The 26,272-nt window shown below is 30.6% G+C and overlaps 1 protein-coding gene across 5 annotated transcripts in view; it reads right to left on the bottom strand.

Annotated features, from left to right (window-relative positions):
- Positions 1–5,399: 5,399 nt before the first annotated feature.
- LOC112600726 (unconventional myosin-Va) overlaps positions 5,400–26,272 on the bottom strand; it is a 66,286-nt gene continuing 45,413 nt past the window's right edge. For 3 of the 5 annotated variants that reach the window (XM_025348033.1, XM_025348040.1, XM_025348045.1), the window contains exons 3-19: positions 21,478–21,795; positions 18,895–19,205; positions 12,749–12,920; positions 12,396–12,568; positions 11,965–12,124; positions 11,744–11,860; positions 11,382–11,629; positions 10,749–11,048; positions 10,096–10,269; positions 9,384–9,573; positions 8,770–8,941; positions 8,129–8,340; positions 7,840–8,038; positions 7,162–7,325; positions 6,498–6,697; positions 5,784–5,883; positions 5,552–5,709 (exon numbers count right to left, since the gene is read on the bottom strand). In XM_025348033.1, the coding sequence (XP_025203818.1) occupies positions 5,552–5,709; positions 5,784–5,883; positions 6,498–6,697; positions 7,162–7,325; positions 7,840–8,038; positions 8,129–8,340; positions 8,770–8,941; positions 9,384–9,573; positions 10,096–10,269; positions 10,749–11,048; positions 11,382–11,629; positions 11,744–11,860; positions 11,965–12,124; positions 12,396–12,568; positions 12,749–12,920; positions 18,895–19,205; positions 21,478–21,795 (3,368 nt within the window). Of the gene's footprint in view, positions 5,710–5,783; positions 5,884–6,497; positions 6,698–7,161; positions 7,326–7,839; positions 8,039–8,128; positions 8,341–8,769; positions 8,942–9,383; positions 9,574–10,095; positions 10,270–10,748; positions 11,049–11,381; positions 11,630–11,743; positions 11,861–11,964; positions 12,125–12,395; positions 12,569–12,748; positions 12,921–18,894; positions 19,206–21,477; positions 21,796–26,272 lie in introns of all 5 variants that reach the window. The other 2 variants (XM_025348052.1, XM_025348057.1) reach the window with 2 other exon arrangements.

Genomic DNA, 26,272 nt, shown 5'->3' with positions numbered 1-26,272 from the left:
GTGCTTTAAGACATTTAAAGATCTAAACTTATTTTCGTGTTTTGATATAAATATCAGCAACGACCTAAGCTTTGAAGGTTATTATGCTAACGAACCATTTATCATTCGTTCGCATTCGATCAATCTAATTAGTGTACTTATATGTTTATTATATTTATAGCACTGTATTGAAATTTGTCTTGTGAACATTTTTCAATATATTTATAAAAATAAAACCAAACGCTTTTAATTAATCAATATCAATTCAGTTTTTAAATAATCATGAATTAAATTAAATTTTGTAAATCCCATCCAATCTAAGATCAATTAATTTTTGATTTAGAAAATAATGTCGAAATGTATTTTAATTTTAATTTTTATACCTTTATATTATATGATGTATAATATTTTTGTTGTAATTAACTACATTGTTTTACCAGTTTAATTTATATTTATTTATATTTAATAAGATTTGAAAATATATACTAAATAAACTAAATAAGAAAATCTATTAAATATACTAATTATTTCTTCAATACTCAGATACAATCTAAATATATTTACAATTTCCATATTATTTTTTTAATACAACAATAATAATTTCAGTTTATATAATCAAAACATTTTATTGAAATGACTTACCTATTTTATTAAATTGAAACAGATTATTTTATCAGTAATATATGTATATATTTTATTTTTAATTACTAATTATAGGCTATAGCAATTCATGAAAAAATGTGCATGAAATTTTCAAGCGTTTTGAGCTTTTTTGACCAAACACAATTTGTTTAATGACATTTATGCAAAAAAATGTAAAAAAAATTTCAAAATTTACTAATTACTCGAAAAAATAAAAATAATTTGTATAAATTAAATTTTGTACCTATTTATAATTTTTATACAAACAAAGTAAAAATTTATATATTCAATTTTATAATCAATTTAATAAAAATGATTTTATCAAAACTTATTCAGCGTAAAAATTCTTATTTTTTTCTATCTATTTTTTTTTTTAAACCTATTATTTTGAAAAGTACTGAAATCTAAAATTAAAGTATTTTTAGTATTCCAAAAAATATTAATACAAATTATTGTAAAATCAATGCATTCACTTCATTGTAAATTTAAAATAGTTATTATTTTTTTTTAATTCAAAAAACAGGTGTCTCTAGAGTTTAAAATTATTTTTCAAATATCAAAAATCCCTTTGATCGAAACCTAGAAAACTAGAATGTAAATTTAAATCTGTTTTATATATTATAATTCACCAAACACAAGCTTCACACTATTGTCAGACTTTTTGGTTGTTTTAAATATTTTTTTTTGACCTGCTTTAGTCACCTTAAATATAAATAGTGAAATTATAAAAACAAGTTGTAATATATTTTGTTGTGTATCATTATTACGCGAGTATAAAAAATACATACAAAAGTGCTGCTTATTAAAATAAATAAATAAATAAAAAACCGCTGGGTACATAAGAATACTTTAGAAAATTTTATATTAGGGACCATTAAGCTGGGGCTATACAAAGCGTATCCGTCGATCGTATTCCGCCGTATATATCTAAAATAATAGTAAGCTCCATAATTATTGTACCAATGATTATTATTATTATTATCGTATCAATGATATAAATATTGCACTACCGTATTTGAATAGTATAAATCTATTTATTATTTATTTATATTATTTATTGAGTAGGTAATTAAAGTAATGAGATAAAATATTGAATATCGTTAAATTAAATATTGAATATAATTATTATATAAGCGTGACGTTTTCCGTCACCGATTTAGCCCATCCTAATTTAAAACAATGTAAAATTAGGGTTTTGCGTTTTTATTATTTCGGCGTTCGTCCGCCAAAACGCAAGCCGACCGGAATTTTCCGCCGTTGATGAAAACGCGGCGTATTACATTTTTCGAGTATAGCTACTTCAATAATATACAATGAATCTTGAATACAACGGAAACCGCTGCGGAATACGCAGAGTATAGCCCCGACCTTAAAGAAAGTTCGGTTTATAATTTGCATTTGCACTACCAAATAAATAGCCGAAAATAATTTTGGTAATTTACCGTTAACGTCTCCGTTACGTGGACAAAAATAATACGATATTTCCATAAAACTATACGTATATGAATAATACTAAAAAATTAAGGAAGTGGGTACCGCTCAACTATACATAAGGTGTGATTGTAATTAACTCTCGAAGTATGAAAAACGATTTTGAGCGGAGACGATCAATCAGTTTATACAACTATGATATATTTTTTTTGTTACTTAGTTAAGTAATTCATTTTACTTTTAGTATTACGTTAAGTTGATGAAAAATTGAAAATTGAAGATTTTATACGATATTAGTACAAAATATTTGAATTCCAAAAAATAAAAAATTATTTTAGGAGAAATAGTAATTTATACAATTGAGTATCTAATGAAAAAAAAAAAATTGAATTTCAAATGGTCATAAAATTAATTGAACTTTCCGGTAAAAATATTTACTAACAAGTAGCAATACATTTATAAAGAACCTTAAATTAAATTTCAGAATCATGTATAAACAGAAAAATGTTTATGAATTTCTAATGACAAAATTGTAATTTACGGTATTTGATGAATTTTGTCAAAATTATAACTTTAAATACTTATAAATAAATACTGTGATTACAAATATTTGGTATTTTTTAATTGGAGAATTAACCTTATATTGTATTTTCAAACATTTATACCCATTCTTATTTTTTTTATCGGAATCTAAAAAAAAAAATCAGAAAAAATGTAGTTTCTCATGACTATAAATAGTTATAAAAGAATTGAAGTATATAAATATTTGATGAAAATTTCAGATATTTACGAATATTCGTTTTTTTTACAACGAAAATTCGATTTTGTTAAAAACTAATTTTGCTTAAACATTTCCATTTTCCCTTAATTTTCTAGTTTTCTCGGTTACTTTGAAAAATATTAGGAATTTTTAATTTAGACTTCTTTAAAGTACAAACTAGGTCTAACTTGTTATCTAAAACCAGTCTCAAATTGAAAATCGATGTATTTTATTTACTACCTATCGTGTACTCAGACATAAAATCCTACACACTTCAATGTAAAATCAATACATTTATTACCACGCTAAGAATCTAAAATAATTCTACGCAATTATTATATTGGATCGTTCCATATATATATAATATTATGTAAATGCGTGTCTGTCTATTGAACGTTAAGCTATTCAATTCACGGAGGAGCACGAAAAAAAATAAATAATTTTTTTCTTTGTATTATTAAACTGAAAAAAATTTTTTTAGGGGTTCGATGTAGGCATCTTTAACGACATACCAGCGCCAAAATAATATTTGTACGTTAATCGAAGTTTGAGGAGGCGGTTTACATGACCAAATGTAAACTCCTACAAGGATAACATTTTTACCTGAATCATCATTAAATGTAAACTCCTACACCAATAACCTTTTTACATTGTTACCTGTAAATTAAAGATACTGTAATCTCCTACATGGACATTTTTACCTGAAAAAAATAGGGTAATATTATTTAAATTCACGATTTTTGAGTTGAAAAGCTCAAAAAGTTAAAAATGATCATAACTTGAAAATAATAAGTATATAAACACTTGAATAGAGCATGTTTATACGCTGTATTCTTGAAAGCTAAGTTATATCCATGTTATATACTATAATATTATATGTTCATATAATTCATTACCTAATATATTTTTTTCACACTATTATTCACAGGATTCGCTCGGTGACCCTGTCCACTTCCTGTTGAGTGCTATTCTTGCATTAAATTGTGCTATTTTACAAAAGTACGAGCGATATAATTTTTTAACATCTTTTATAGGAGTTAACACTATGTTTTTGCAGGAGATTACATTACATTTGTAGGAGTTTATCATTCCCTATTTACATCATACGTAAGTGATTGTTAAATACACAATATACCAATTTTGATTGTAACTATCTAGCAGGTGTGGACTGACCAGGGATGCAAACGGGCAATCGCCTCCCGAGTCTTGGGCCCTCGATCGTGTCATAATATTAATGAAAATGTTATATATATTTGCATAAAATGTAATATTAAAATATAATAGTAAAACACCATTCATCTGAAAATAAATGAAAATGAATTGAGCATTATTAATTAAAATATTTATTAATTGAATAGTGATAATAATAGGTCTAGTTGATTAACTTTCCTGGCTCCTCATTACCCAGTCCGCACCTTTCACCTAGTGGAATAAACTTGAAAAACCTTTCTATGAGGGGGGGTGATGAAAGATCACCAATCAGAGGAAAAATATCTAACTTACATACGTACTCAATAATTAGGCCGCGGTTTTAGACGTCATATAAATGATCTATGAATCGTAATAAAACGTAAACATATTTAATATAATTCAAATATTTTAAAATTGTCTTCATTTATTTTTTTCCAATTCACTTATTTATATTATATCATTTATTGGGCATCGACTTCAGTGGTAGGAACATTATGTTACACTATTGGCGCATCAACTCAGTTTATCAATCTAGCGGTAAGTTTGACGATTAGATATATTATTATTATCTACACGCCAGAAACCGGAAAGCATCATTCAAATAAACATTACATATTGACGAAAAAGAAAAGGTATATGAACGCATCGTATCATTATTCTGTCGAGTAATATTCACTTTATCATTTTGTCATATAATAGAATTGGTTGAGGAATTATGGTGAGGGAAGAGAGTTGCTGCCAAAAATTCAGATTTTTTTCGGAAGCACATTACACAAAATATTCTTATAGGCAAATTAATTCATTTTAAAAAATATAACAACATTCAAAGTTATTTATTTGTACATACCTCCTAATTATTAATCTGTAATAATTGAATTAACACTAAATAGTATTATTTCAATTACTTATAAACATCGAAAACGTAATGTATTGACGTTTTGGCGAGCTTGAGAGGAAATTAGGTAATATATTTCACGGTAACGTCTTAGGTCTCTTATTATTATCACTCTATATAAAAAAAAAATAATAAGATCACATTACGATAAATAAGCTGTGAATTAAAATTAGAATTTTGATACAAAAAATTTAAAACTTCATCTTGATATATATTCATAGCATATAATATTGGCACAATTAGAAGTATGATGATGATAATTTAATAATATAAAACAATAAAACAATAATTTATTACATCGTATAGTTAATTTCTATTAAATAAATACTTTAAAGACAATTAAAACTTAAAATACTTATAATGACAGATTATGATAAATATATATTACTTAGATATAAAATTATATTTCGAATGACAGGTATGAAAAATATCAATTTGTACTAGAATGTATTTTTTATATATATATATATAGTACAGTTAGTTAACAGTTATATTATTAGGATAAGCATTTTTTTCGGCAGCGTATATATAATTTTTTACACTAGAAGTTCAACAATTAATATTTATATAATACATGAGGTGATTATAAACTAACGTTTGATCATAAGTTTCGTGTTTGAGCATCAATATCTGGATTAAAGGAAAAAATGATGTTAGATGGCAACGGGTCTCGGTTTCAGTTCTAAAAATTGGAATGGCACGTCCAAGCTTCTATTACAGTGCTCGACAAGCAGGTGTCCTCTCCTGTTGGATGTACCCACCACTATCACAGAGTCACCTTTCATCAGTGCAACGTCACAATTTCCTTCTTCTGAAAATCGAAACGTTACAATATAATATATTAGATATCGAATTACAGACTATTGTAAGATTCAAAATAAATACCAGGAAAAGATTTTTTCATGATACGACTTTGCGGATATCCCATTTTCGTGTTACCAGATATCGTGTAAGATCGACTAGGAGGTAATGGCGGAGGTCTTTCCTGGAAAATAAAAATAGTTACGTTATAAAATGTCATCTACAATATGATTATAACTATCAATTGTCTGTTTTATTATAGTTAGTTATAATTACATATAAATACTGATTTTGAAAGTTATGAAATTATATTTCAGTTTTTAACCATCTATTCAGGTTAGTTTTTGTCATTTTAGATGAAGATTGATGAAAATTAATATACTCTAATTCTGTTTATTTTTTTTTAACTTGATGATATGAAAGTAAAACAGTTACTATTTAAGAGACGAATAAAGTAAATAATTTGAAAGCAATTTATCTAAAATTAATTGTGTATACTGTGTATGTTATTACTTTTAATTGATGTTAAAATGTATTCAAAACTTATTAAATTTAAACGAAAAAATGCGTCAGTAAAATTTATTAACTACTTATTTACCTATTTAGTCTATAATTGGTTTAAAGTGAATTTAAAAAAATTAACAAATTAATACTATAAAGTATAAATACAATATAAAATACATTTCAAAAGCTACGAGTATATACTCGTTTCAAAGAGAAATATTAATGATAATGCTTAAATATAATCGTAATTTAAAATTCTTAACAATTCTTGTAAAATTTTTTAAAAATATTTACCAGATTCAATCCAAATAGGTTACAAGTCTGTATTATTTTTTGATCAAACTTCTCAATCTGGTCAGGAGGAGGGGTTCCCGTTATAGGTTGTGGCCTGGGTCTAGTCAAAGTTGCTGTGCCACTGTTGGTAACTCCGGCGTTCGGAACTTGGCTACTAGAAGTCATTTTCCTTCCACCCATACCCATTTTGTTGTTGAGACCTATAATATAGATTAAATAATAACATTAGGTAAGTTTAAAAATGAGCGTACGTTAATAACTTATAAGTTATATGAGTAACTAACTGGAGACAATAAAAAATTAAGATATCGTGTGCATGCGAACACCTAATCATAATAATATTAAACGTAATACGGTTATAATAATAGTATGTAGTTCAAACTCTAAAAGATATAAGCAATGTGTATTAAAAGTTATGGTATTCTATTATGCCCTATATATAATATATATCAGAAATAATGACATTGTTTTAACATAAAATTAGTATAGTCTCCAATGATTATAGTTAAACTACAGTTCTGGAGTCGTATATATAGCTACAGCTGTATCGATTCTTAAATAATATTAATATAGATATTAAAAAATGATGACAAGGATATCCTTAAAGGCATGCTATTAAATTATAGGTACTTAAATATATTCAAGGCTCAATAGACACACTTACATTGTACAATCGGGTTAGACACTTGTTGTATTTGCATCATGACTCGTTTAGTACCCGGCCATTTTCTTCTGGTCCTCCAGCTCCTCCACGTGCACTGTATCAGTACGGCTGCATTATGATGAGTCTGCCACCGGAGTTTTTCTAAATGTTGCCTTACGCCCTCACTGAAACATGAACAATTACATAAGTGTGTCGTCGGCATTAGAAGAACGTATAGCTGGTAATGATATTTTTCTTCTTATAAACAATTTTTTAAGCAATGAATGAAATTTCGTGGTTAGTGTGTGTGGCATTAGGCACAGATAGTACAGCTCCTCTTTCTTTATTTTGCTTCAACTATTTATACAGCATTTTTAACTTGAGTGATAATAAAAAATACATATTGGTCTAAATTGAATGTCGAAGCAGATTTAAGTGCAACCATACTAAATATAAAATCTATTTAAAACCAATCATGTTAAAGATTCAAGCACAGTTGCTTATTAAATAATTAATTAAAATTTTGGTAATATTAATTGCATTTTTTTTTTTTAATTTTAGATTTAATTTTTATTTAATTTATGTTTATATTTTGGAATTTGAAATAAACGATTTAATTCATAAAAAATAAAGCTATCGTTTACAAGGTAACATAGGTTGCATGTACCTATGTAAAAAATTAATATAGCAAATATTCACCTCAGGAAGACATGTCTCTTGCCAAAAGCCCAACTCATGCTCACTTCGCTCTGTTTCGTATCAATATTTTCCTCGATGCATTGCAATATCAGATGACAGTCTTCGGTCGCCCGATCGTCAGATCGCAAGAGTTTGTTGAATGGTGCCAGCATTTTGTACCTCAAGTTGAACGCCTTGTACCGCATTCGATGAGGATAACCTAATAAAAAAAAAAAATTGTTGTAATTGTACATATTTAAGTCGATAATCGGTACAATGTAGTTGTTATAGTGTATTATTGTCGACTTACCTCCTGCCATCAGATTGACTGTTTCCAAAACTTGTAATGACCGTATCTGTCGCATAACTACTGCCCTGTCGAACCTGTCCGGGGTTTCGGTTGAGTTCGCCTTAATGCAACGCACGAAATGTGGTCGAGCGTGCACCAGTGATCTCAGCAAGTTGTCTAGCCGCGTGTGGAAATCTTGAGTTAACGTAGACACGGGTTCGTTGCCGTTCAAACTGGAAACAATTAATGATTATGTTCGATTGTACAATTTCAATAAGAAAATAATTTAACATTTTTATTATTATTTAGTAGTAGGGGTGGGGGAGAAGAAGTTATTTTCTCCCTAAAAAAACAAGTGGCTATACGAAAAGTTAACTAATTTGTGTATTCCGTATTCGTGTAATATAAAAAATTACAGGTATTCTTGAATCTGAAACTATCACATTTTCTTATTCACTAGTGATATCTGTCGGACAAACGAGCAATATCGTTCGTCGGCGCAATACATTTTGTTAAATATGTAGTGTATTTTGTGTATAATCAATATCGTGGGTAATAACCAATAAGTAATTTATCATTTTGACCGAAATATAATTTAATATAAGCTACTGAATTTAAACACTAATTTATGAAGTAGAATTGCGATATCATATTTGACTTACAGATCGGAATGCGAAGTCGGCGATATTCGAAACTTTATCCCTCTTGGTACTGTTTCTATGCTATACAATGCTTTCAGTTCACTACCAAACAGATGCGTGGCAAAACCAAACGAACACGATTGCTTGTGAAAAACGGACACTAAATCATCGGGCACCACGTCTTTGTTGGTTTCTGAAATCACAATTACAAAACATGAATTCGTCAGATCGTTACGTGATCTAGTAATTGGACCTTCAACTATTTCTAAGATTGATTTCAATTTTAGGTTTTACATAAATTGTTGTTACTTAGTACTTACACAAATACACTTATAATGCATAGCAACTACCTATTAAAAGGTTTCGAAGTCGAATTAAATAGCATTATTACACACCATAATTCACAGCTATTATGTATATTTAAAGTCTTACGATTGAATTTAGTTTTATACAGATTTGGGGAGAATCTGAAGCATTAATTTAAATTTTAAATTAAACATAATTTGATATGGGCGAAAAATGTCTATAGTTTTATCGGGGAGGATAAGGTTTATTTTTTTCTAATTATTTACGTATTATGTATATGACAATAATAAAATTATGACGTTATCGTTATGTATCCACTCGATCTATACCTAGGAAATCCGAAGCATCATACACAACCCTGCCGGCGAAATGTTGAATGCCAAATGATCTCTGTTCCACTGACTTGGGTTCAAAAAGTCTTGGGTTGTTTCTGTGCTGAGATTTCACTTTTCTCAAGTACAGTTCTACGGATCCGTTGATGGAACACTCAACGTCCAACATACTTAACAATCCGGTTCTCTGTAAAAAAAAAAATAAAACCCACCAGTAATAATTAGTTATTAACGTGGTACAATTGGACAGGTATTACAATTTATTATGTATTAATATATTCTATAAGTTATTAATTATAATAAATTATGCATCAACGGAGAAGAGTTAATGATTAATTTTTGTTAAATAGACGGTTTTTTTCTGTCTTTAAAAAAAAAAATAAGTAGAAAATTACTTATATAATGTATAATATAATATATATTGCTGAATGTTATTATGTGTACTATTTAAAACTTTACACTTGTATAAGAACAATTTAGTTAAATATTTTTTTGATAAAGACAAATGAAAATTTAAAATTCAACTTAATTAAGGCAATTGAAAAATTATTTGTATTACTTTTATACCGACGTGGGAATTAAATAAGTTCAGTTAGTGCAATTCTATTCAATTAAATTTAATATGTTAACTCCTTGACATGGGCAGTTTTAATATGATAAGTTGTTTGCTAAAGGAAATGTAATCATACAAAAAAATTGGTTTACTCACCAATGAAGATATAAGATCGATGCATGGAACGTTATCGACGTAATCGACCTCTACGTCGCAGTGTATCCCCTCGTCGCGACAGGATTCGATGCTAGATTTGAATATGTGTGTATTGTAGAAATGCTGCATCGTCTCTGCGCAAAGATTGATACACAAGTGTTCGAGTTGACTTGGCTGTAAATATTGATAGAGACGATAGAGTGGTTATTATTTTAAGTGTACGTCTAATTAGAAAGTTCCCTTAGTATGCGATGGTTTGAAAAGGAATACCTAATGCATAGTCACAGATGATAAGTCACACAAAAGCTGAACACCATTTTATTCAATAAATTATTAGTTTTTAAATTTAAGGTTGTTATTATATTAGCTAAAATATATTAAGTCAAACATAAAATATTAAATCCAATTTTAATAGTTCTAAAAATAAAATTATTTACTACCAACTTATTTATTTCCATGATTACCCAATCTCTAACCCTAATCTCACAATATTTTCCAAGACGACATTAATTAATTAATAATAGACACTTGTTCATTTTAGTGAGGCTACCAATATATAGAGATCTCAAGTATTATGTGGACATGCTCATCAATGGAAAAATTCGGGGTTTATATTTATATACATACTGTATCGATATAGTATCACTACGTACTTTTGGTTCTTCAAATCCGAACATGTCCAAGATCCCGATGGACCCGTCCGTGGCATGCCTAGCGATATTGACGGCGTTGTTGAGCGCGGCCATTGACTTACTCGACTTGGAACCGGCCGTGCCGATGGTAGATGCATGCTGACTAGCGACTTCGGCCTGATTGTGAACTGAATCGTTGGAGTCACTGCTCAACGTACCCAATGTTGAACCCAGTCGTTTTAGACTGTTTGCTCGGCGTACGATGGTCGCCACAGTCCTGCAGTACAATGCCTTGGCCAGAGAGTCTCTAATCGAATTTGCCTGTAGAGCGAGCAAGATATATATGTAAAAATTAAAAAGCTGCACTTACCCAAGTGCAATAATTTGATGTTTTATCATTAAATTAGTTAGCTTATTCTAAGTTTTTTATTACAAATTATAATAAATTATATCTTGCTAAACAAGATGAAACATTAAAATTAAAAGAAAAAAAAAATGTAAACAAAATCCACGATTATTAGTATAAATTTGAACATTTTGAAAATTCTTAAATCTGTGTATTCTGAACGTTTCATGCACGTTATATAATAACGTACACTCAATTACGAAAAATAAAACTATATGCCATTCGATACCTTATTTTTATTGACTTACTGTGTTTACGTCGCAAGTCGTTTTTATCAGTTGAGTGTTCCCCCGAGTAGTTTCGGAATGTGTTCTGGTGGTGATACCACGGAAGAGCGACGGGAACGTGATGCCTAGCAACCGGGCTACTGACGCCAATTCGGTTTCGCCTTTAGCCACCACCTCGCCAGAACCGTTGTCCACGAAATTGACGTTGCCCAAAAGCAGTACCGCGGCCAAAACCCTCACCACGTCCATGAACGGAATTCCGAGGAGACCTTTGCGAAAGGAAAAGAAACCGCATTATAATATTCGATGAGTGCGATAAACATCACGGATATTGTTTTTAAAATTTGTATACTAATGTTACTAATGTTATTATAGGCATTTACCTAAGCACGATTTCCACGATTGAAATCTAATAGCGTCCTCGGCTTCGTCCTGTCTGGTGTCGCCTTGCATCAGGTACTGGAGATTGGAAGGCGAATACCCTTCCAAGTTTAATTTCACTAAAAGTGAAATACAATATGAATATTATTCTTTAACAGGTTATGAAGGTAATAATGATATATCGTATTAAAATATATTAAGACTCTCGTATAACAAGACCCACCTCTTTCTTCCTGAGATAGACCGGCCAACATTTGGTAAAATATATGATAGTTTTTTTCATTCGGCAGAGGGTGTACCACCCGAGTCTGGTCCAAGAAATAACAGTGTATCTTAGTCCTGTATAGAGCACCATCGGTTACCTGTACTTCGATGAAATGACCCTGGAAAAATATACGCCACAAACAACCGTTATTATAATATACATTATATGACTTTTCAACAAACTTTTTGTCTCACATAATTCTTAAACACTATAATATATAATAATAGTAGACTACAAGCCAATTTTTAAATACCTACTAAAAAAAAAAGTATTTTAAAATATATACTTAAAAATTTCAAAAATCGTAGAAAAATTCAAACGCGAAAATGGGTAAACGTATACTAAAAGTTATTTATTATTACAATGGTATATTAATTATCACAACTTACGATTCGACTAGATTCCGAATTCGAAGACGTTTTGGCGGATCCCAATGACCTCAGAACGGTAAACGCGGCGGCTAGATGTTTGAAAGCGTCCGTTTCAGGGCCACCTCCGGCTACGTCAAATAACTGTCTCAGTAGCAACATCGAAGCATACGTCTTACCAGAACCACTAACACCTTTAAACGAAAGTTTCATCGTCACAATAACGTTATAAAACAATACTTCTGTGTATAATATTATGTGATATTTATTTATATTTCAATTGTATTCAAAAGTTTTGTGAAGTTACAGGTTGTGAAGTGTTGATAATAATATCACGATTACAATAATATCTCGCAACAATGAAATATACTAACCAGAAAGTATGATCGCCTGTGGATACCCAGATTCGGTCTGCTGTCTTACCGCGTCCAGAATTACCTTGTGCAGCTTGAAATCTAGTGTAGCGCCTCTCATACTGGTGAGCGTCATCGGGTTGCCGATGTCTTTATACGAGTTCATGCACAACAGAATAGGTCCCACATTGGTCTGCAACAATAATAAATCACGAAAATTAATTTCAAATCCTCCGCCGACCGAGTAATCGACGCGTGCTGATGATCGTTTCGGAAAAACGTCAGTTGTTCGCGTGTTTTCATTCAACGAATAAAATATAAAATTTTATTAGATTTTTTTAAATCCAAGAAAACTATATTAATTTAAAACGGAATGTAATTTTATTACAATTATAATTTTAGTTTTAAGTATTTAATCAACTCACTAAAAAACGATTAATTTTACGCTTTTGTGATAGATGCAATATATATATACGTATACATTCGTTATTATTTAACACGACAACTAATAAGTATACGTGTTTATACCGCTTAAAGTTTCGGACAAAACCTCTTTCGATGTTCCTCACATGAAAAAATAAAAAAGTATTATTAACTATACGAACTACTATTATACGTCATGACATGTATTCATATAAACATATATGTGTAAGTTTTCGTTATAACTACGGCAGTACTGAGTACATATTTAAAAAAAATTATTATCGGTTTGTAAAATTAATTTCTCATGGATTATTATTCTTATTTTTGTCGTTTTTTGGTAAGTATCACATACACACGCGCGTGCGCGTACGTAAAATAATTTGTTTCAGCTTGGCGAACAAATTAGGGGTTTCTCGTCAAATCCGCCGGCGTCGAATTCGAGGAGCCCGCCCTGAAGCCCGACTGTGTATATATAAATATTTTTTATTGAACATCGATGCTTAATAGCTTTGTCCCGAGGGCAAGATCCTATATATACTTATATAATATACTTTCGTACGTGCCGTGTGTGTGTGATGTGTGCGTGTGTACACCGGGCCCAGGTATACCCGATTTAGGTTTTTAATTTCACATCCTATATTTACTGTATGTATATTGTAATTATCGTTTTATTATAATATATATGTATGTATACTGTATAGTCACCACCGCTCCCTCCTACTAGAGTCGCAAAAGATCCATCGGACGTCGCCTCCGGGCGTGCGTATACGACGTGCACAGGTAAATCGATATAAATATATAAAAAATATATAATATATATATATATACATAATAATAATAATAATCAGCGACGGTTATATTATTATTTATTACTATCGTCATTATTATTATATAAGTATACGCCGTACTTGTACGTATACAGACATTAAATATTATGGTATATACACAACGCGCAAGTATATCGTTGCCACTGATTAGAATGTACTAACCTCTCCCCCCAACAACTCATTTAAAGATAATAAGTTCATTGCATACCTACGACTATTTACGGATATGACCGTCAATTAATGTAACTAGAGATCTGAATTTAAACACATTATTAAATTACCAAAATATTTACTTATGTTACTACTTTGTTATATATAATCATAAAATAATAAATAAATATTTTTAAATCAATCGACGCGGAACTCCAATTTGTTACCATCAAACATGGAATAAAGTAATTATTATTACTCTATCAATTGATGCGTACGATATCTGCATGTGTTTTCAACGATCTAAATATTTTGATCTCAATTTACGGATATATAAAAATGCTAATACGTATTACATGTTAAATTTTCCCTCGAATAGATAGATATATATTAGTAACATTGTACAAAAAATTGATTTTTATTTAATAATTCATCAAGAGATTTTATAGTGCATATATTAAGAAATGTAAAATAAATATTTTTAAATAATTAATTTTATTCATTTGTAGGTATACAGATACTCATGTATATTTTGTCTTTCTTTTATTTAAAATATTTTTGTTATCTATTTATCACCTAAACTATGTATTGCTGTGCTGTATTATATGTAGGTACAGCTTTTAAAAAACAAATTTTTAATTGGTATATTTTTTCCGCTTTTCAGAATTATTATTATTATTACGCCATAAATAAGATCATTTATCTTTGAGCTGATTTCTTGAGAGTAACGATAATTTCCGTTATACATAGGTACATTTATAGACACTTTTTTTGAATAACAATTAATATTTTATTCTGCATTAGATTCAAATAAGATACGTGTACACTGTTTACGATTACGCGATAGAAGAAGCGAGAAAAATATCACCTCCTAGTTGTATCGACAAACAGTGTGGTTCAAGATATCAAATTTCGGAAAGTGGTGGTTTTTACGCCGACGAAAGGCCCAGGCATATGATAGACGGCGACACGGCCTGCCGGATGCAATCCAATCCAATATATTTTATCGACTGTGGGCTTATCGATTGCGTACCTATAGGTTCTCGAAACATAGTACTATAAACACGTTATTTTAAGGACGAATCCTCGTCATCTGTTGACGCCTTGACACACCCTGTACATACTTAACGCGCATAAGGTGTAGGTACGTGTGCGAGCATCGCGTGTGCACCAGGCGCGCACATAATTATATTATTATATCGACGGTTCGACGGACGCGTTCGAAAATACGGAATACTCCATACCATAGAGTGAAATCCTCCACCATCATGATCGTCGTCGTTTTCGTCATCATCATCATCATCATCATCATCGTCATCACATCTGTATTTTATTGTTATCGCGTACGATTTTGATGTACTTATAATAATAATTTAACATACACGAGTTCACTCGGTGTGACAACGAAATTATTGATCATGGACCGCGGCGCGCTGGAAAATAATTAAAGGCGGTATTTACCAACACCTCTATGACTATATATTATTGTATAGTAGATCCACCTACAACCGTGTTTGTGTAAACGCACAGTGCACACATAATGTTTATACTCATAAAATAATGTTATGACATTACGAGGTTTGTACACATATTTTTTTACTAATAACGCGACGAGTCGAAACGATACGATAATGCCGCCATGGTTTTCATTATTTCAAATATACGTATCAATACACTGCATTTGTATTATTTTTGTAGTTTTGTACGCAGGTGAAAACGCTTTAGGTATGTAAACAGAACGTAGAAGCAAAGGTGTACTTACTACTTAAGTATATAGATCTATGTAAATAATACGCCGAAAAAATTACACTTCGTCCATATTCAAGAGTTTAGATGGTATAACTATTATAATTAATATTATCGTCAAACGTTTTGTTACCACTCTTTCTGCGATCGTACCTACAGTCAATATTTTTTCATTTATTGATACATCAAACCCTTATTAAAATAAATGCTTATAAGTTTTTGTATACAACTTACTGATACGAAAAAAATATTTTATTGCGCTTTACATAGACTTTATCAAATCAACGTTTCTCTGCAGGTATTAAATTAATTTATTAATTTTTTAATTAATATTAAAATTATTTGTTTAAGATATTTATGAAACTATTAAACATATTTTTTGATGTATATACAAAAATTATGAACATGGCCGTTTTCGACAAAATTTAAAATAGGTCGATTCCCTTTTCGACTAAAATCGTACTCTTCTCTTTTCGGCCAAAACAAAATTTTATATAATATAATACATAAAAAATAAAATAATTGGTACATAATTTTTGTAAAATTAGGGCAATTATATAATTATATAATTTTGAAAATGATTAAAAATATAAAATTCATAAAATGTTGTAAGATAAAAAATAGAAAATTATTTAAAATATAAGAATATCTAGATATTAACATTATTTTTATGTTAATGTGTATAATATTATGTACAAAAATAAAATTTAAATCACATAAGTAGGTTTGTGACATATTGGCATAAAAATGATGTTAATATAAAGATATTCTTTTATTTTAAATAATTTTCCACATTTTATTTTCAATATTTTATGCAACTTATATTTTTAATCATTTTCAAAATTATATAATTATACAAAAAAATGATATATCAATTATTTAATTTTTTTACATGCATTACATAAAATTTTGTTTTGGTCGATAAGAGAAGGGTATATTTTTGATCGAAGACGGTCTCGCTCAAAATTATATTTGTATTGCATAGCGTGACGGGAGTTCTACTTACATTATCACTGTTCTTGTATTTCAGTGACCTTTTTTTTGAAGAGGGGAGTTTGTGTCTTGAATAGTCTCCTTTACACCATAAAACATCACTGCAAGGAGGATAATAATTGCAAATACATCTGCGAAATTCGACAATGTCGATAAACATATTCCATTACACACGGCCGGTAGTAAGAGGTACGAAGATTTCACACAATAAACGACCGACGCTAGTTAATTATTATTATTTGATTGTTTTAGACAAAAAAATAATATAATAACAACAATGAAATTATACGTAGTAGCTTTATTATACTTATACGATATTATTTATGTATATTTTCCTCATGACTGCGAGTGAACAATATAAAATAATTTTATAATGATCTAATAATTAAATATATTTCTTGGAATAAATTTATGTAGACATAATAATGTATCCATCTATTTTGTGTAAAAGTTTGATGGTTGTGTAATAGAACTGGTTGCATTTATTTTATGCACGTTGTAGTCTAAGTCCTAAGACGAGGTTAGTACGAGAAGACACTGCACAGAGACGGAGAAACACGAAGATTTTTATCTTCGAGAACAGCAAAATATAATACGTAATATTCATAATCTGTATTAATATTGGTGTTCAGCTAATCGTATTTTTAAGCCGAATCTAAGGAATTAATAAAGTTCGGATAATAAAATAAGATTCAGTAAAATATGCTCATTCACAAATGTACTATACGAATGTTTAATAGTAAGTATAACGTGTTTGAAAATGTATTCGCTCTAAAATTTACAAACACTATATAGTATATAGTATATACTTTATGTCCATGTATAATATACTAACGAAGAGATCGTGCAGCGGGGGGTAAACAAGGTGAGTAAACGAAAATCACGAAATCTCCACCCGCAAGAGATCAGTGTCGGTCGATAAAAGATATGAAAATAAATCACGTGATCTCCTCCCATCAACCGGATCTAAACACCTAATAAAAAAAATTTCTTCACAGGTAATATACGCATATTATAATATGTATGTATGTTACAATATGAACCGTGAAGACATCATCTGTACAATAAGCATACACATGAGAATAGTGAATAATTACAATAGTGATGTATATTATAGCGAGTGATATATATTTATCGCGAACCAAAGGCCGGACAGCGGACATAAATTTTTATATTTTGCCTGTTTTTATAATATGAATTTTGTTGGTTATTACTTATTACATTTAAAAGTGGTATGTAAAAACAGTTGAAATTATTATTAAAAAAAAAAAGTATATGGAATTATTGGAATTTAACAGCTACAATTGTATAGTATGGTGTTATATTATACTTCATGTATGACGTGTCGTGTACGATAGTGTTAAAAAGATTTAAAGTTAAATCTTACGATGCATTCCAGTGATTTACAGGCGTCTCCCCTGGTTCACGGTGTACATAATAGTATCGCGTGCACCTGTATATATATGTGCCAGATCAGTTCCCATGGGCCGAGAGATTTGAGGTCTTGAGGTTCAAGGTACACAATATATGTACGGTGCAATGTATACGGAGCGCGCGTTTTATCAGGTTTAAATGATAATATACTATTCATATTATGTGAGAGAAACGTTGCTTGGCGTAATACTGTGCACATGCAGATTGTATAAAAACTGCTGTGTACAATCCCTGCGACGATTTTTTAATTAGAAATTGAGACGACTCGAGTACTCATTATGGGATGACAGTATTCGACACAACCCTAGCTCTTTCTTAAATACTCTTGTTCTTATAAAAACCAAGCATAAGAATTTTTAATAATATTGTAATTATAATTCAACCATTTTAATCCACTAGGATTTCATACTCCAAACGAAGTTTTAAAGTTTAAATTTTATATGGTTGACACTTGTAAACTGTAATACGTCTATCGTTTTAACTTATAGTTTATTCATAAATTGTAAGTCGAAAGGTCGAATTACATAATAATGATAAATTTACGTTGAGACATTTTTAGAAAATAATGATAATAATTTATAGGTAGGTACTCACAAACATTTGTGTGGCGCAGAACCGACTTTGCAGTGCCTTGAGCACAGCATCCTCGGTCAACGGCCCAGGAAGATGGATTAGGTCACCGCCTCCGCTCGCGGTCGACCCATTGCTGCCGGGTTCGCTTCCGGCGGGCGTCGGCGGTCCATGGAACGACCGGCGGTGTGTCCGCTGGTTATTCGATTCAGTCTTTTGCTGCGTTGCCACTGCAGTCGTCGAAGTCGGCGACGGCGTAGCATTTAAACATTTTGCAACGGCGGTGGCAGCTTGACCGCCGTTTTGCGATTCTTCTTTGCCCTTGAACAGTTTATCTGCGCACAATAAAAAAACACATCGTAAGTATAATAGTTTAAGTATACATTTCATAATTTATTATTTGAAAATGGCAATCAGTGTTATTTTATATGCTATATACTTTTTTGTGTATGATGATTAAATATTTTTTAAATTGTGTCAAATCTCCGAAAATTCACAGAAGTGTACTTTGGTTCTCATTAAGTAACTTGTATTTTTAACTAAAAATCACGAAATAAATGATTTTAATATTTCATATATGTATTAAAAAAAAAAAAATTAAAATCAACTAATAGTATATAAAATCAACAGGTATAATTAATATACGTCTTATAATATGATTAAAACTACAAGATACCTAAAGTCGAAACACGTTTAGACACCAATATAAACAGCTTTACGTGAAAGGAATCACGATATTATGATCTTTTGTTAAACATGAAATGGTTCTCCAAAAAGTCAACATTTATTTATTTTGAAAATACGTGTGTTAAGTTATTATATGATAATAAAGAATAATGATTAATGACGTGCTCGTTATTTTTTGAACTATAAAAATTTGACAAATTGTACTACCATTTTTCACTCTGGAAACCGAATAATTTTCTATATGTATAGGTACTTAATAATTTACATATTATTATAATACAACACGAATAATGATGATTTCGTCGTAACTCGTTGAATAATAAATCTATTATTCAACTAGATACCTCTAGAGTAATATTAAATTATTAAATTCGTCGCTTGTTGTCCGATAAGTTATAGGTATAGTAGGTACTACAACGTACACGCCTAATGCCTATATTGCACCGTTAACATACGATTACATACCAGGAAAACCTAACGAACCGTATTCGTGCGAACTTTATAATATATCCAATATTATTATACTCGTACAATACACCGCCACCACTGTAGCTATGTAGGAACTACTACAATCATTAAACCATACCTAAGTGTTCTTCTGCAGGATGCGATTATACTTTTAATTATTACTTTGCAGCTCACAACTCTACAGTTATTATACTATACAACCAAATTGTTCCCATCGTATATGACGACGTACCATTACCAAATAATAAAAGCACCAGCTGATGATCATTACGTTACAAAATAAATAAAATAATAATTATAATTATAATTTATATTATTGCAGTTGTTGTCGTTGAATACGAGGAAATTAATTTCACCAAAGGTATAATTATGACTATATACGTTTAACATAATGCATGTTGCTATGTATATACCTACATTTAATGGATATATTATTATACACGCGCGAGATGGATGGTTCGCATTAATAGGATATAATATTATTACGTCCGATTTTTGGTTGATGGAGTGATTACCGATATTATTACGTACTCAAATCGCTATTAAACACGTAGTGTTTATATCGCATCATGCCATCATAGGTATTTTAAGAACGACGGTACGGTATCGGATACAGGTCAGGGATTCGGGAAAAAATTTTATTATAATCGATTCATATAATATATTCTATCGAATACGTCATACAAGACATAAGTATTGTGTGCAATGGAAATATGAAAAGCCAATCCTACAATGATGACAACTTTACTGTTCTTGGCTTTTAATTTTTAATAATGATGAAAATAATGTGGTTTATGCTAACGTTCAAAAGACGTTACAAGTACGTAATAGACACGACGATTTTGGTTAATAAATTGTATAAATTTTAGTCTAGTAATAATTCAAAATGGGTTTTTATTTTTTTAAACATGTTGTAATGATTATGTTACAGGGAGAATGGATATTATTTTATACACAAACCTCGATCTATGTGTTTTATACGACATTTTTAATAAACGATAATAGGTTTTAAATTTTTGTAATATGTCTACAACATATTTTTTCGAATCCATAGGAACATAATACACGTGTCAAATTATATAAAAAATCATGTATTCGCCATATTTAAGTATTATTATCCTAATATACACACTTTTTGACGGCCACAAATAATAACAATAATATAATATGTATACAATACAATATAATATACTTTAAATTTATTTGAATTTTAAGAACCTCGAATGTCGTAAAACTGTAAAAGCACATACATACGACGCGTGGCATGCGTATAATATATAATAAGTAATAACATATAGAATATCGAATATCACCGTTCGTAATATGATATACAAGACTTTTTACAAGTTTATTTTGCGAAAGGGTTCACTATAATTTATATTATGAAAATTTAGTTATTATTACGACGTGTTTGGCACAAATTCGGTCACAATTTATCGTTGAATATAGTACCTGAAACGGGTAAAGTGGGCAACGAAGTCCTCGGCAACACTGGAGGTGGTAACGTAGACTTCGATGGGCTGCTAGATGCGGACTTACCGGCGGCCAGTATGGTGTTGTTGTTGTTGCTGTTGCTGTTGTTATTGTTGTTTCCGGGGAAATTCGATCCGGTAGATTGTTTGATAGCAGCCGGTTGAGGACAACCCTGGCCACCGTGCGCCGCCGTCGCTCCTTGACCCTGGTTCAAACTGTTCCGGAGTGTGACCAACTCGGTGCTTAGACTTCGCAACCGTTGTTGTAAATGCACAGCCTCGTTTGAACAGGATGCGTCTGTAAAATTAAAAAAAAAAAAAATAAAACATAAACCATCAAAATTTTGTTTGAAATATAAAAGATATACGAAAATGTTATCAAATCTCGTTTTCATCGATTATAAAAATAAAATCGATTAAAAAAGACGATATTTGGATTGTAATTGTATTAATTATTCATTCGAATTATGGATATATAGACTCATAATTATTCTATCGCCATATGGGACATATCTTTAGGTAAGATTGGTCTTATAAAAGTACAGTAGTAGTTACTGGGTAAAGCAGGGTATGCGCGAGCCTGTCGAAAATTCTATTTTTTTAAACAATAAGCAACTGACGACGATTGTAATTTAAAAAATATTTGGTATTTTTCGGTTTATCAAACTAAAATCACATTTATAATATTATCATACGTTTTACGGTTATTTCGATTTTTGAGCAAATACTAGTTGTGAAAATTTAAGATTTAAACACCTATATAATATGTAGTATAATAATGAATATTAAATACGACCTCAATCACTACGACGCCGTCGTTGTCTCGTGAAATCGAGCCGAGAATTAAGATTATAAAGATAATCAATATAAATGGGTATGGTAAACTTTGGTCCGATGGACTGAAAATAAAACGCGAACGATTATAATATGTGATTATTATACACTTACACATACTACTTAAATACTTTACACGAAATCGGCTGCTGCTGCATTACAATAATATGTTAAATATTAATCATAGCATGTGTTATGCGTAAAATACAAATACTTATCTATAATTATTATACTTTAATAAACGTATGCGCATAAATAATAGAACGTCGCGAGAGTTCTCAATTTATATATATAATACAGATCTGTGCTTTAGGTCTCGGCAATGGCAGATCAGATGGAAATTTTTTTAATTTATTTGGATTATATAGCATCGCGCCATCGCGACGACTATTTTTTTTTTATTGATCTCGCGGAATACAACGCGTGATCTGGATTTTAAACTATAATGCCGTGCAGAATATTTCGTCCAGATAGAACGCTATTATTGTATATGTTAAACCCGTTAAACACCGAGAAGTTAACAAAATTATCAAAATAAATACCGGTTTTCGAAAATTATAAATTCATGAGATTTTATTAAAAAATTTGAATTTTCAAAAATACTGTAATAACATTGAACTATTTGAACTACAAATGTATTAAATATAACTTCAAACTTTTGAGACTGAATTCAACTAGCCGATAGCTTGACAAGATTAAATTATGTTCCGATGAATCCTAAGAAATTTTGATTGCGAAATACGTTTAAAACAAAACAATATATACAATTATAACAATATAATATGATGATATATATGTATTTAGGTACACAATATGTTATTGTGTATTTTTAAATTTATTTTTAGTTTTGGTTTGAAAAAATTCATATTCAGGGTTATTTAAATATCAGTAATAATCAGTCTTGAAAAAAAAACATTTAATTTCTGGTTTTATTAAACATTTTTAGGGTATTCTTTTTATCTTTTTGAGTTATAGCAGTAGATCTTTTCAGCTCGATTACAAGTTTAATTCTTATAATAATTTTACCATACATTATTTGACATTTTTTTTTTTTTTTTGGATATTTCATATTGTAGATGATGTGGTTGGACTGGGGATATGCGCTTAATGATTCTTCGTGGAACTATAATACATGATATAATGAGTGGACGAATTAGTTCACCACACACGGTCGTGTGGGGGTTAAACTCAACCGCATATTTAGATTAAGGCTGAGTTTGAAGTGTCGACCTCCCCTTCCTGCATCCAACTCGTCAATTGCACGATTGAACCCCTTGTCGGTCATTAAGTTTTATGATAAATTATCGCAACGAGTGACGTGGGAATATTACAGACGCGTGCGGTACGTGACCGGGGCGCGGAGGTCAAGTCTGGACCCGAAACGGGTCTCATCTTGCTGCAGTGCCCGCACTAATCGCGTTTCTTTTCAACGCACTAAATTATCTTTTCGTACGTCGCCTACAAAACGATATCGGAGACTGTTATGTACATACGCTAAACACTCTACCGGCAGACACGGGCTGCTAGGAGTCCATATGTTATATTCGCCACCGACGCCGACGCCGCCGCATTGAGTCACTATAATAATATTTATATAATATACACTGGGCAGAGATTTATAACCATCCGTAATGACGACTATGAGTAATGATTTCATAAATTATTTTGGTTTTTAACAACGAGTACCGAACCTGTAGCACGCAGGACTACTAATACATTATTCGGAAAATATATTTTTCACGTCTTAAGTATACATACCATCTTAAACAGTTATACACACATCCATAAGGCCGGTAAATATAGTTATGTCTTACATTATTATACGCATTGGATTGTGTTTATAATTATTTCGTATCGGGGAATGGTTTGTATTAACCTATATCGTTTTTCAGTATGCACAGTTATAGTGAACATAATGATTTATAGTCCTTAGTAACACTTGTGGATATGTCAAAATATGTTAGACTATAAATTATTCTTCGACTACCTATATGTTTGTAAATAAAATATGCAAATTTAAACAGACATAATTAGATTAATCTGCACACACGTATGCCTCGGGTTAAGTAAAAATTTGATAAATTTAGTACACTCGTCAAAAAATGTTTAGCGAAACCATACCGATGGGTCATTTAAGGAACCGTAAACACTAAAATAACAAAATATATAATGGTATTATAGTAGTTTGCGCAACACGGCGCACGAGCCGTATTTTTCTATACTTATGTCGAATTAAAATTTACTCCCTGGCCATTTTATCAATTTTTAGCAAACACAAACGCACTAATTAGACGCGTATACACGTACACCACTTCAACACTTGAAGATCACGTCTGGCGTCTTGTAATAACAACTGTACAGGTCGTAGTACACACAACAAGCGCGTAATAACAATACCTACTAAGTTTATTCGTGACCCGTCTGGCGTACTAATATTGCGATGATTTATATAATATAATACGAGTGTAACTCGTCAAACGTGCCTATATACTATTACTATATTATGTATTATTCGAGATCACGAAAGTCAACTGTACCAAAACGATATTGATCGTCGCAACGATGAAAGGCTGTTCCGAGAAAAGGTGGTTGTGATATGGTGTGTTTTTTTTCATATCGAAATAGCCACGAAGGGAGAGGACGATGTTTTATTCGGTAATTAATTCACTACGGGTCTCGTCGGCAATCGGGAAAATGGAGACGAGATTTATTTGAACGCAAACTGGTTTGTCGGAGAACATTTTCAGTGAACACTGTGCCCCGGATCAAACCGGCAATACGCTGGTGCACTGGCCCTGCACCTATACTATACATCGTTTGATGAACTGAGACCCATCGTTTATTAACAACGAAAACGTCGTCCTTATGTACTATTGTGCATGCGTACGTGCGTGTGTGGGTGTGTGCGAGAACGAGCGCCGAAAAAGGTTTGATGAATTTTGTGTTTCGCATTTTTACACAATGCCCGCAATCCGTCTCTTTGCCAAAAACACAACACTATATTTCACGGTGTGCAGTTCAAAAGCTACAGGCAGGTAGGTAGGTTAGGTATAATAGTCATATAATACAAAATAACCGGAGATACAACAATAATACGCGCCACCCATACGGGAAGAATATATAAATATATATATATATATATAAAAAATACCTTCAAAAAATACCCCAAAAATACTCCAATCGTTATTATCCGTTTGAAACGCATCATTTATTTATAAGAGTAAGTATATATTATTATTATTGTATTTAGCGAAAAATGTCCATTTCGTATAATATATAGTATAACGGTTAAAAAATATTGTCGATTTTATTACTGCGTTCCTGTATACATGTATACTATACGTATACAATAATAAATGTAAATTAGCAGCTACGCGTTTTCAGTTAATATGCGTATTATAAATATGTATACCTAATGTAGTGGTTAAGGAAGTTGTGTGGCGTAAACGCATTTATATATATATATATACAATATACATATACATTAATACACGTATAGTTTGATATCCCATGCTCAAATCGGCGTGTAGATCTCGTTTGTGGATATTTTTTTCATTTAAGTGTCTATTAAAGTTTCTTAGACGCGTATTATTCACATACTTCGATTAATGGAATTTATCATCGTTTTTATTTACACTCTATTATAACTAAGTATATGCGTAGTGCTGCTGCTAGAAACACGAGAAAATATTTTTTAATAAAACTGTGTAAGCAAGTACGCTACAAATTAAAAAATATCTCTAAAAATCTTACAAGAGAACCACATAAATTAGCGGGCTTCAAATTTAAAACGATTTTCGAACAGACAAATCTACGACTATGATTCACAGGATAAGTTTAATACATATATTATACATTATAATATAATTACTTAGATTTTTGAGAATAGCTACGCGGGTGTTCTATTGTTTGTGCACCGCTCCTACGTGGGTTCTGTCGAT

This window comes from Melanaphis sacchari, unplaced genomic scaffold (assembly GCF_002803265.2).
Source record: "Melanaphis sacchari strain LSU unplaced genomic scaffold, SCAv2.0 Contig0_pilon_pilon, whole genome shotgun sequence".
NCBI lineage: Eukaryota > Metazoa > Arthropoda > Insecta > Hemiptera > Aphididae > Melanaphis > Melanaphis sacchari.
The sequence above is the reverse complement of the archived record's forward strand: the minus strand, read 5'-3'. Positions and strand labels throughout refer to the sequence as shown.